The sequence below is a fragment of the Thamnophis sirtalis genome, unplaced genomic scaffold (assembly GCF_051295495.1).
Source record: "Thamnophis sirtalis isolate CommonGarterSnake01/CBP01778 unplaced genomic scaffold, rThaSir2_p1.2 scaffold_1, whole genome shotgun sequence".
Taxonomy (NCBI): Eukaryota; Metazoa; Chordata; class Lepidosauria; order Squamata; family Natricidae; genus Thamnophis; species Thamnophis sirtalis.
Window position 1 is genome coordinate 64,925,716 of NW_028261381.1, and position 13,204 is coordinate 64,938,919.

The following is a 13,204-nucleotide window of genomic DNA, read 5'->3' on the forward strand; positions in this document are numbered from 1 at the left end:
TACATTGGAATCTTCTGACCCAAAAAATCTCAATGATGTAGTGTCCACAGATGTTTGTGTAACAGGGGTGCATTCAAATAGAACACTAACTGAAAACAAACATGGCAGTGTGGAAACTTCTTGTGCTCTGTGCTCTCTGAATTGAAATCCCCCATGCTGATCACTCATTGGTACACAAGAGTCACCGTATGGCTATGGACTGCCAGAACAGAACTGCAAATTATTTCTTAGTTTATGAATGTTTTGCCAATAATTGTAGGTGTTTCTTTAATAATATAAAGGCTTATGTTTTGTTTATTCCCTCCCCAACCCCAGCAGGCAGGTTCAGAACAAAATTCTAAACTGGGAGAAATTGTTGTAAAATCGAAGCTATTATTCTAGGAAATTGCCCCTTAAAATTCCTGCTTACCAATTTGTGGGGAACTTGTTTTGTCTGGTGTGGGTTCTATGAGGACATGATGGAACTTCATGATGTCAGCAGGCAAAATTTCATGCAGTTCTTACAAGAATCAAGTTTGATAAATTATAACTATTACTATTACAGGACTGGACAGATCCAGCTTGGACCTCTACTGATTTTCCTGAGTACAATTCTGCTGTGCTCCTCACTTCAGTAAGCTTACCATCTTTGTAATCTTTGGGCAGCTATTCTGGATTTTTTTCCTTATGCAGAAAAAACAAAAATCAATCACCACTAGCATCCCCTTCCCAAAAGCTTGGACTCAGTCTTAAAATTGGACCATTTATACCTTCAATATAATAATGACAGAAAATGCATAATAAATAAAGGATTCAAACAAATATCATCAATAGAGAAAATCAAACCAAGCAGGGGATATAGATGAACTCTTTGCTAATCAGTTAGCTGAGGCATGCAGAAACACCTGTGTAATAATGGTGGACTTTAACTACCCTTATATTAACTGGAAAACAAACTGTAAAGCATGTGAAAGATTGAACAGGTTTCTGAAATGCCTAGCTAACAACTTTGCCACCTAAAATGTGGAGGTTGGTACTAGAGGGTGAGCTAAACTGTACTTAATAGGGATGAAACAATTGAGGGAATGGAAACTATAAGAACTCTGGGGAAGAGTGGCCATGTTGTATTAGAATTTGCCATAGTGCAGGCACAGGTAACTAAAAAAAGACCAGTATTCTAGACTTTAAAAGAACTGACTCCAGCAAATTAAGATTGAGAATAAGAAGGATTCCATGGATGGAAATACTAGAAGGAAAAAAAAAATTCAGGATGTATGGCAAACTCTGAAAAATGAAATATTAAAGATCCAAACAAAAACAATATCACAGAGAAAAAAAACAGAGGGCACCAGATGATACCAGAATGGTCTGGAGAGCTCTCTGACATACTGAGGGACAAAAAGGACAAGCATAAAAGTGGGAAGAGAGACACATAACTAAAAATAAGACTAGCAAATTGCCTGAATTTGCATAATTGAAGTCAGGATGCCTGAGGTCAGGAAAGAACGAAGACTTTCAACAAATGCCAAAATTAACCAAAAAAAGTTTCTTTCAATATATAAGGAACCAAAAAATGTAAAAAAATGATTAGTCCTCTAATGGGAGTGACCTCTGTCTTTACACAAAAGGGGAAAGAAATAGCCCAATAGCCCAAAAGCAGTACAGTGGGGGAGAGAACAAGAATGCAGATCAAAATATGTTTAAAAAATACCTATCCACATTATAAAAGTATGTAAGCAAGGCATTTGACAAAGTAGAGCACAGTATACTTCTTGCTAATATAGAACGATGTGGTAACTCCACCAGATGGATTTCCACTGGGCTGAACAACCACACTCAGCATAAAATCCTTAATGGAACTACATCTATATGGAGGGATGCATGCAGTGGGTTACTTCAAGGTTCTGTTTTAGTCCTAGTATTCTTCTACATATTCATAAATGATCCAGATCAGGGTATAGAATGGGAGCTCATCAGGTTTACCAGCAACAACAAGCTGAGGGGAATTGCCAACACCTTTGAAGATAGGGTCATAGTTCAGAACAAGGGTGTCAAACTCAAGGCCTGCAGGCTGGATCCAGCCCATGGGGTGGTTAAATGGAAATATCAAAGGACCAGCCCACGGTGCTTCTGACAGCTAAAATGAACTGCGTGTGGCCCCCTTGAGCCTCGTTTTCACCCTCCATGGCCTCCCACAACACACTGCCAGCCAAAAATGGCACAGAAAATGGCCTGAAAAAATGGCCCTGAAAATGGGCCATGGTGGGTGAAAACAAGATACAGGGGGAGTACATGCTGACCCACTATGCCCTCTTTTGGCCAGCAGGGTGCTGCAGGAGACATTTCCTCCCCCCCTCCACCACCACCCTCCACCCACCAGCTCACAGAGAACCACAATGTTGATCTGGCTCTTGAAGAAATCCAGTTTGACACCCCTGGTTCAGAAGAATATTGACAGACTCGAGCATTGGGACCTATCCAGTAAGGCGCAGTTCAGTTCAGATGAGAAAAGCAAGGCATGTAGCAACTATGAGAGGGATCTTGGTGTCCAAATGGATGTCACTTAAATTTGAGCCAACAGTGTGATGCAACTGACAAAAAAGTCCATGCATGAACAGAGGAATAGAATCAAGATCATGAAAAGTGATAATACTGCTTTATACTGCACTAGTGAGGCCATAGTGAGTCAATACAAGAAGAATAATAGAAGTTCATTAAAGACAGATCCAATCTGGAACTAAGGAGAAATTCCTGAGAACACTTAATCAATGGAACATCTTGCTTCTTGGAGTTGTGGTGCTCCATCGTGGAAGTCTTCAAGAAAATATTGTGTTGGAATACATGTTGGAATGTGTTTTGTATTGCAACAACTACAGAAGAATTCAGCCAGTAGATGGCAGTGTTTGTAAGTTTATTAGTTATAATCTATAATATACGGCAGCAATGGCGAACCTTTTTTGGGTCACATGCCATAAGCAGGGGGAGCACAGGGGAGTCATGCATGGGTGTGCCGCACCCATAATGCAATGTGAGAACCCCCCAGTGTGCATGCGCGCATGACAGGCGCTACCTGTCATTTTTGCATGCTTTTTCCGCCCTCCCCAGGCTCCAGAGACTTTATAGGAGCCTGGGAAGGGTGAAAACAGCCTCCTCGCCACCCCCAAAGGCCCTCCGAGGCTTCAGGAGCTTCCCTGAAGCCTTAGGAGCACAAAAAAACGACCCTACAGGCAAACCGGAACTTCAGGAATGGACTATTGGTTTGCTTGTAGGGCCGGTTTAAGACCTCTGGAGTCTTTAAGAGCCTTCCAGAGGCTTCCCTGAAGGCTCCAGAGGACGAAAAATGACCCTATGAGCAAACTGGAAGTCACTAAAAACAATCCTACAAGCAAACCGGAAGTGACTTCCGGTATGTCCGTTGGGTCATCCGGAGCCCTCAGGGAATCCTCCGGAAGGCCCCTGAAGGCTCCGTAGGGCTTTAATCGGCCCTACGAGCAAACTGGAAGTCCATTCCTGAACTTCTAGTTTGCCCACAGGGCCGTTTTGTTAGTGCTCCAGAGGACATCCAGGGAGGGGGAGGATGTTTTCGCCCTTCCCAGGCTCCTATAAAGCCTCTGGAGCCTGGTGAGAGCGCAAAATGGCTTTAAAAAAAGCTGAACTCAGCTGGCCAGCGCGCGCATGCTCTGACAAATGGCTCTGTGTGCCACCTGTGGCACACGTGCCATAGGTTCACCATCCCAGATATACGGTATAGCCTATGGTTCTTTTGTTCTGTGGAGAGTTTCCTGTTACAGTGAAAACAAACAGCAAGGCCTATGGAGGCTGTATATTGTATTTGATATGTAGGGCTATATAATAAACAGAATTACAGATTGAATAGCCATTTGTCTGGAATGCAAAAAAGTCTCCTGCCTTGGGCAGGAAGTTGCACTAGAAGACTTCCCATGTCCCTTTCAGCCCTATGGTTCTATGATTCGAAATAGAAATCAATATATGCAATCACTCATAAAAGTAGTCCTCAATTTACAACAATCTATTTAGTGACTGATCAAAGTTATGGTGGCATTGAAAAAAGTGGCTTATGATGCTTGGCAACTGACTCATATTTATGACGGTTGCAGTGTCCCGGGGTCATGTGATCACCTTTTGAGGCATTCTGACAAGCAAAGTCAATGGAAAAGCCAGTAACAGCGATCTTACTAACTTAACAACTGCAATGATTCACTTAACAACTGTGGCAGGAAAGGTTGTAAAATGGAGAAAAAATCATTTAACAACTGTCTCAATTAGCAATAGAATTTTTGGGCTCAATTGTCATCCTAAATCAAAGACTAGCTGTAATACTGGGAACTGGGAACAAATCTATAGCTGAAATATCTGTGTTATATTAGGGAAAGTATATACTCGACAACCTGTGACCTGCTAAGTCCTCAGTGATATTTGGTGTCTCATACGTGTCAGGTCTTATACAGGTCACCACTTATACATGATCTCTCCCCCCGTCTCTGTTTCCACAAGGCAAAATTAGATTGACCATATTTTTTATATCCCATTGCCAGATAGTATATAATCATCATCTAAATTAATTATATGTCATAAATAGAAAAACAATTGTAGTGGCAAATGAACTTCAATAATAAGTCTACATTTAATTACCTAAACAGATAAATAAAAAGCACGTGTGCAGCCAAAAAGAAGAAATGTCTTCCAACTTCCTGCTGAATTTCCCATTGACTCCGCTTGTGGGAAGCTGGCAAGGGACATGGAAAACATGTTTGCATGACCACAGGGATGCTACAGCAGCCACTATGAATAAAACTGGTCTGAACATCCTGATGTAATAGGTCCCAGATATTTTATGCATTCTTTAAAATAATGAATTTTAGGCACCTTCTTTGTAAAATTGTGCTGTAATGCAGGGGTGTCAAGCTCCGGCCTGCAGGGTGCTTAGATCTGGCCCACAGGGCTGCCCTGGAAACAGTGAAGGACTGGCCTATGGTGCCTCTGCCAGCAAAAATGGAGCTCTGTTTTCACTGACAGAGGGTTGCAGGAAGCCCTTGCAGCTGAAAACTGAGCTCAAGAGCCCATTTTCACTACAAAGTGCTCGGGCTGCCACAGGCACCCCCGACACGAGTGATGTTGAGCTGGCCACGCCTATCCTGATCATGCCCACTCCAGACCCCAAGGTCAAAAACAACCCTGATGTGGCCCTTAATGAAATTGACTTTGACATCCCTGCTCTAATGCATCTCAGGATAATTTGAGGGTACAAACAGATAAACACATGAGAATTTTAGTAATATGTCTACTTACACACCCACCTGATCATATTAATTACTTCAATGTATTTCATTTCCTTAAATCAGTGGTAGTCAACCAGGTCCCTACTGCCCACTAGTGGGCATTCCAGCTTTCATGGTAGGCAGTAGGGATTTGCTGTAACTCTGCTTTATAAATTTTATAAAGTAAAGTTACTTCCCTACTTTATAAATCACCATTACTGTGGAACTGGTGGGTGGTTAGAAAATTTTACTGCTAACAGAGATACAAAAGTGGGTGGTAGGTATAAAAAGGTTGACTACCCCTGCCTTAAATTTAGAATAAAAGCTTAAAAAAAAAACACCTATTAATTCAACATCTAATATTAGGAACTTTCAGATGAGGATTTAAAAGTTACCATGCAGCTGCCATTTCTAGAAAGCATTTGTCTAAAATTAACACTACTTAGGGAATACCAATGTTTCCCAGTAGTAAATATTCCCATTGCCGAGACAGCCAAAAAAAAGTGCTGTGACCAAATTAATAAGAAGACCTATAGCCAGCTGGAAATGAATATATCTGGGTTTCTACCCACACACAAAGAATCTCCTAACTCATTTTACATAGAAGCAATCCACCCACAACCAGCAAAGAAAGAATGCTTTAGCCTATTGTAGTTGTGGTTGAGTTCAGAGTGACTGGGTAAGTTGAGGATGTTTGGGGGCTTTCTGGTTTATCAATATAGTGTAAGAATCTGAAAAACTCATTTCACATAGAAGCAATCCACCCACAACCAGAAAAGCAGGAACGCTTTAACCTATTGTAGTACTGTAGTTGTGGTTGAGTTCAGTGTGACTGGTAAGTTGAGGATGTTGGGAGGCTTTGGGGTATATCAGGATAGTGTAACAATCTCAAAATTGTTTGATATTAATGTTGGAGAAACTATTATTTATAGATACAATTACATGTCTTCCTTCAAAGGACTTGTTTTGGATCACAAATACTAGGTTATTGTTTATGGCATTTGATTTGATCATTTTTCAATAATAATCATGAAGAAACATTAATGTTATAATATATCATCAGAATATTGAGACTGGCATACCCAATTTTATTTTTTTAGAACCTATTTTTTTTATTCCTTCTTCCAAGATCCTATTTCAGATTACAGAAAATTGCTTCTAATGTCATTGAAATGTTAAGAGAACATGTAATATTGAGTACTGTATTTCTTTTATTTTCACAGTGTTAATGGGAAATAGCACATGGGTGACAGAATTCATACTCACTGGGTTGACAGAGGACCCACACTTGCAGCTGATCCTTTTTGTGATATTTTTTGCTGTTTATGCCATCACCTTAATGGGAAATGTGGGCATGATTGTCTTAATCAGAACCAGTCCGCAACTCCACACCCCAATGTACTTTTTCCTTACCAGCTTATCTTTCCTGGATACCTGTTATTCAACAACGGTGACCCCAAAGCTGTTATCCAATCTTTTGAAAGAGAAGAAGTCCATTTCCTTTGCAAGTTGCTTTACACAGCTTTACTTTTATGGTGTATTTGCCACCACAGAATGCTACCTCCTAGCTGTGATGGCCTATGATCGTTATGTGGCAATCTGCAATCCACTACTCTACTTCATCACAATGTCCCAAAGGAAGTGTGTTCAGCTGATAGCAATTTCCTACATAGCTGGGATCATTAATGCTTCTATACATACAATGGCTGCATCTAGACTGTCCTTCTGTGGCCCAAACACTGTTAAGAATTTTTATTGTGAGGGTCCTCCCCTTCTTGCTCTTTCCTGCTCAGATGTCAGTCTTAATGATCTACTGTTATTTGTATTTGTAGGGCTCAATATAACAGTAACAAGCCTGACTGTTCTCACTTCCTACACGTATATCCTGGTCACCATTTTAAGGATCCGCTCTGCCACGAGCCGTAGAAAAGCCTTTTCCACTTGTACATCTCACCTTATTGTTATCACCATTTTCTATGGATGTAGTAGCTTTATGTATGCACGGCCAAGCTCTAGGCAGAGTTATCACCTAGACCAAACGGCCTCTGTGTTTTATGTAGTGGTGACCCCCATGCTCAATCCATTAATCTACAGCATGAGGAACCAGGAGGTAAGAGGTGCCTTCAGAAGTATCCTAGGAAGACAATTTCATGTTCAACACTTTTAAGAGCCATTGCTTTTTGCCAAAATTTAATTTTACATAAAAGCTGTTCTAGTATCAAATGGTTTTTAGCATTGTGTCTCATTAAATAATAATCACTAGGCTCTATAATATTCCTAGACCTCTAGTATTAATTATATATTTGCTTTTGAGTTCAAAATAATGTAATAAATACATTTAACATTCTTTAAAAATTATAAAATAATTATGCTTTAAATGTTAAAACACAATGATTTTATACTACAGGAAAATCTAGTTCTCTCTTCCCAAGTTTATGTATGTACCATATGCATGCATGTATGTCATTGTATGTGAAATGGCATTGTTGGTTTATTTTGTAAAAAGGTCTTGATCTGGCACATTCAAATCCATAGAAGTTTCCAAGGCAGTTGATATTACATTTCACAAAGCACGATTGTGACAAATACTGTAACTGTATAAATTGCTATTTAGACATAGTTTTTTGAATCCTTCAAAATTCTGAAGGTTTGATGAGAATCCATTTTTATAACATGTTTCAGAAATTTAATTTGTACTGTATCAAAGACTTTTCCTATATCTAATGGAGTCACAATGCCCATTATATATTTTTCAGAATGTATTAATATATCTTCCAGTTATTTAGTATTATCAGAAGTTCACAAAGCCAGCATTTAAAGGCAAATATTGACACTAGTACCTTCAGCAATATTTGTGTCACGGTTGCAATCAAAATTATTTCATCTATGATCCTGAGCAATCCATTTCTGTTTTTTGACTTGTTATAATACAAACCTTATGAAATACATCATTCCCAAGTAAAAATAGCCGTATATTCATTAATTACAAAAGTCATGAATTTCAGTTCAGATCCTGATCCATTGGAGTTTTAGCTGGTTTACACAGTTCCATCCTAAACGTTCTGAGTAGCTGGTTAATCTTCTCAGTTTGTGAGTTTTTGTATCCTCCCCTAGTTTTACCTATCTTTAACCCAAGATGTTGCCTAATCTCACCAAGGTGTTTTATACTGAACTGTATCCTTAACAGTGTTATAATCCTCATAGCTTCTTGCTCACTTTTAGTGTTTAATGCTATGTTATCATTGAACAATAGCAATAATGAAATCACACCATTACTTTTTTTTATTGCCAACCCAACCGTTAGATTATATTCCTAACAATGCATCTATAAAAACAAGCTCCACGGCTAACTAGGTCAAAAGGCATAAGTTTATATTCAAACTTGTATCTTGTATAGAAGGCTTTTTAATACTCATAACTTTCTTTCGTTGTAATTAGGTTGTAAACACTGCTCAAGTCTAGCTTTTTAAAGATGTGGGCCTTTTGCAACCACACTAGATCTGATATAAATGGGAGTGGATAATGGTCTTTAATTATTACCCTAATTAGGTGTTTGTAGTCATGAATGATATGCATTGGTGAGTGTTTGGGGGTGGTGGTGTAAGGTTTCCTTGTTTGTAAATGATGTTGCTGGTCTCTGAACTTCCCTGGCAAGCTGCCACGGGAAGCAGGAGCATTGGTTAGACTGCCAGCTATTGTGCTGCTGCAGGTTGAGGCAAACTCTGTTCCAGTTCTTGTGTTAGTATTATCATGGCATTTTGCAAATTGATCATCTATGCCACTACTTGCTGCTGGTGTTTCAACAATACTGCTGCCAGATACTCATTGGATAATGGGGCTATTTGAGGATCAGAGGCCATTCCTGAAATTCCTTTCTTTGGAAAAGAGCATGAAGTTTGCGAAACTTATCTCAGCATTGCCAGGAAAACCAGACAGGAAGCCCAACCAGATAAGCTAATTCTACTTTATTGTTAGGCTACATTAACAAAATCTTGCAAGAGTGGTAAATAATAAAAATCTCCCAATGTCTTTTTTTTATAGGCTGAAAATTAGGGAGGTTCCCTTTTGAGTTTGTTTCTTTGCCTGTAATACATGTGCAGGCTGTGTTCTCTCTAATTATGTTTCCTGGGCAGCACCCTCTCTCCCATTTCCCAGGTGCATTCCCACATACTATTACAATTACAGATTTCAGTTTAAATTTATTTAACTAATTTGTACAGTCCCTCCAATGAGTGCCCAACTCAGGCAGTGTGCTTCTTTAATAATAATTCAGTAACAATAATGAATCAATTAAAAATGATAAAGAAAAATGTTTAAAAACAACAACCGACAAAGACATAAGCCACCAGAAAAGACCATCAAACAACTTCTGAATCCAAAGCCTGAGGAAAAAAGAATTAGAGCTAATCAAAACTCATAAAAAATGCTGTTAATGGAACATCATCACTGAGTGGAAAAAGGGGTATGATAAAATATTATTAATAAATAAAGAAAATGACAGAATGTGATATCTATTGAATACTACATTTCCCATTGGTAAATACTTCAAACAATTGCAATTTGGTTTACTGAAACGTCGCTGTGTAATTAACGCAAATCAATAGATGGACCATTTTGAAGCACTTTGGGGACACATTCCCCAAACCAATGTTTTTCTCAGTAGAGTTCTTTTCTCCTTCACTCCAAAGAGAGTTGAGGGAGATTGTATTGTTTACAGAATTGTATAAAGCTGTTGAGTTACTGAAGATTGAAGGATTACATCTAAATTTCTTCAGAGCAGCAAAAGATATTAGTACGTTTCAAAAGTCTGCACTCAGACTCTTGAAAAAAATACACATATTTTACAATGTGAAATATGCTATTGATCTGGAAGAAAACAAGTGAGTTTGATCATCATAAAGGCAACTATACAACTATTGCATTTTGTTGATTTTGAGGGTTTGATTTAGGAGTTCATGAAATGACAACTTACTTCAAAGAGAACTGATTGGATATTCAGAGAAGGGCCAGATCAAGCCAGTATGGCAAGCATGCAAGTTGATGCACAAGGCCAAGTAATTGTGCAAATATTGTCTTTTACACAGCTCAGATTGCATTAGAAACAATGAAGTGCTTGAGATGACCATTCAAGAAGACTTTCAGATTTGCAGGGGGTTTTGCTATTAAAAAAATCTGAATGCATCAGAAAATTTAAAAATTCAGTGAGGAATGAATATACTCATTTGGCATAGAAAATGAGGTATTTTGGGATGAAACATATATTATGTTTATAAAGCTTTAGTGCTTTGTTTTTAACTGTGATTTTAGTAATGAATGGTACAAAAAGGGCATAAGTAAAATACAGCTGGCACTAATATGACAAAACCAAGATTAAAAGGAGCTTGTTTACAAGTAAATCTTCAAATATTTCCATAGAGGTAGTTCTTAGAATGTGGCCAACAGAACAACTATTTTATACAATGAAAAACAATTTCTTTGTAGCGTTAATTATATTAAATACCAACTTGAAAGATATACAAAAATGTTGACGGTGGTCAACCATCTGTGACATGAGAGTCAATGTGGCTTTGCTATTTATAATTCATTTAATCAATACAAGAAATGAGAAACCCTTGTAATCCAAAAATGAGCTTCTACAAGTCATAGAATATGCAGTTCCAGCAATGAACAAACAAAACAATATGCACAGTTCAAAGCAATAAGAACTTTCTTCAATTAGCTTGCTAATTCTATACTACAGCTTGTCCAAGTAGCCTGTGAACAGAAATGTAAATGTAACTAATATTTCTTATGATATTTGTTGGATGTCTTCCCATGAAAGTACATAGGTCTACACAAAGATTTCACAGCTCTCTCATGTTATTAATTGTTTTTTAATAATCTTGTGGAGAAATTTATTCATGGGCTGGAACTATTTTAATCACAGATAGTAGGATATACTTGATCCATTCTAATAACCGTGGCTATTTCATTGCAAAGGACCTAATTCTCAAAGTATGATGAGCAGGTTGCAATTTGAAATATATGTATGTATGTATGTATGTATGTATGTATGTATGTAAGTATGTACGTATGTGTATATATGTGTGTGAGTGTGTGTGTGTATGTATGTATGTGTATAGATAGATAGATGATAGATAGATAGATAGATAGATAGATAGATAGATAGATAGATAGATAGATAGATAGATAGATAGATAGATAGATAGATAGAATATTGTTTCCTTTAAACGGAATATTATTTTATTACTAAAGTTCTTCATTAAAAATGCTCCAACTTCTGTTTCCTTTGCTAGGAAGTTAAAAATTGATTATGATCTCAGACTACATTACAAATATTAGAAAGACAAAGGGAAATTGACTGAAGTGTTACTGGGATTACATGGGAAACAGCACACCAGTAACAGAATTCATACTCAGTGGATTAACCGAGAACTCACAGTTGCAGCTGATCCTCTTTGGGACATTTTTTGCTGTTTACGCCATCACCTTGATGGGAAATTTAAGCATGATTATCTTGATCAGAATCAGTCCTTCTCTCCACACACCAATGTACTTTTTCCTTACCAGTTTATCCTTTTTGGATATTTGTTATTCATCCTGTGTTACCCCAAAGTTTCTATCCAACCTTTTAAAAGAGAAGAAGATTATTTCCTATGGAGGATGCTTTATTCAGCTTTACTTTTATATTCTATTGGCCACCACAGAGTGCTACCTCCTAGCTGTGATGGCCTATGATCGCTACATGGCAATCTGCAATCCACTACTCTACTTCATCACAATGTCCCAAAGAAAGTGTTTTCAATTGATAGCAGTTGCCTACACTGCTGGGATCATTCATGCTTCTATTCACACAATGGCTGCAACTAGACTGTCTTTCTGTGGCCCAAACATCATTAAGAGTTTTTATTGTGAGGGCCCTCCCCTTTTTGCTCTTTCCTGCTCAGATATCAGTCTCAATTATCTGTTGGTTTTTGTATTTGTTGGCTTCAATTTAATAACAACCAGCCTGACTGTTCTCACTTCCTACACGTATATCCTGGTTACCATTTTAAAGATCCATTCTGCTGCAACCCGTAAGAAAGCTTTCTCCACTTGTACATCTCACCTCATGGTCATCACTATTTTCTATGGATGTCTCAGCTTTATGTATGCACAACCAAGCTCTAGGTCAAATTATAACCTAGACCAAATGGCCTCTGTGTTCTATGTAGTGGTGACCCCCATGCTCAACCCATTAATCTACAGCATGAGGAACCAGGAGGTAAGAGGTGCCTTCAGAAATATACTAGGAAGAAAGTTTCATCTTCAACAGATATGATCATACCTTTAAGAACCTTTTCTCTTTGTCAAACTTCAGCTTTAGATAAAAGCTGTTCTAGTAGCAAATGTTTTTTTTTTAATTGTGTCCATTAAATAATAAATCATTGTGCTATGTTATTTTCTTAGGGCTCTGGTAATTAAATATATAGTTGCTTTTGAGTTCAAAAAAATGAAATTTGAACTCTAAAGAAGAGTTGTCCTTTTTGGGGGCAGCTATCATGCCCTAGTGATTTCCATCAATTAGAAAGGAATGTCAGGCTCTGCTTTTCAGGTTTAGGACAACTTACTGAGGCCAACGTGCCATGGCCAACTCATCATGGTCAATTCACCTCAGACAACTCACCACAGTCAACTCACCACAGGACAACTCACCATGGCCAATTCGCTGCAGGACAACATGTCATGGACAATTCAATCCTGTATTGTTTCATTCAGTTACTGTTTTTTGCAACTTATATTATTGGACATAGATCAAGTTTTTTTCTTTTTTATTGAAAATTTCAGGAAAAAAACTTCCACAAATGTTTACCTCCCCCCCTGCCCCCCCCCAAACCCCACACCCCCAAACCTTCCCCCCCCCCGGACTTCCCAGAACAAATACAGGTTATAAATCTTTAACAAAG

General features: G+C 38.2%; 2 protein-coding genes across 2 annotated transcripts; both read left to right on the top strand.

The window, feature by feature from the left end:
- The first annotated feature begins 6,477 nt into the window (after window positions 1–6,477).
- On the top strand, window positions 6,478–7,425 carry LOC106543778 (olfactory receptor 5J3-like). The gene has a single exon (XM_014059858.2). The coding sequence runs from the start codon at window positions 6,487–6,489 to the stop codon at window positions 7,423–7,425; it is 939 nt and encodes a 312-aa protein (XP_013915333.2). The 5' UTR covers window positions 6,478–6,486.
- A 4,215-nt stretch (window positions 7,426–11,640) lies between these two features.
- On the top strand, window positions 11,641–12,579 carry LOC148049468 (olfactory receptor 8D4-like). The gene has a single exon (XM_087715796.1). It carries the CDS (start codon window positions 11,641–11,643, stop codon window positions 12,577–12,579), a length of 939 nt encoding a protein of 312 aa, XP_087571922.1.
- The last annotated feature ends 625 nt before the right edge of the window (window positions 12,580–13,204 follow it).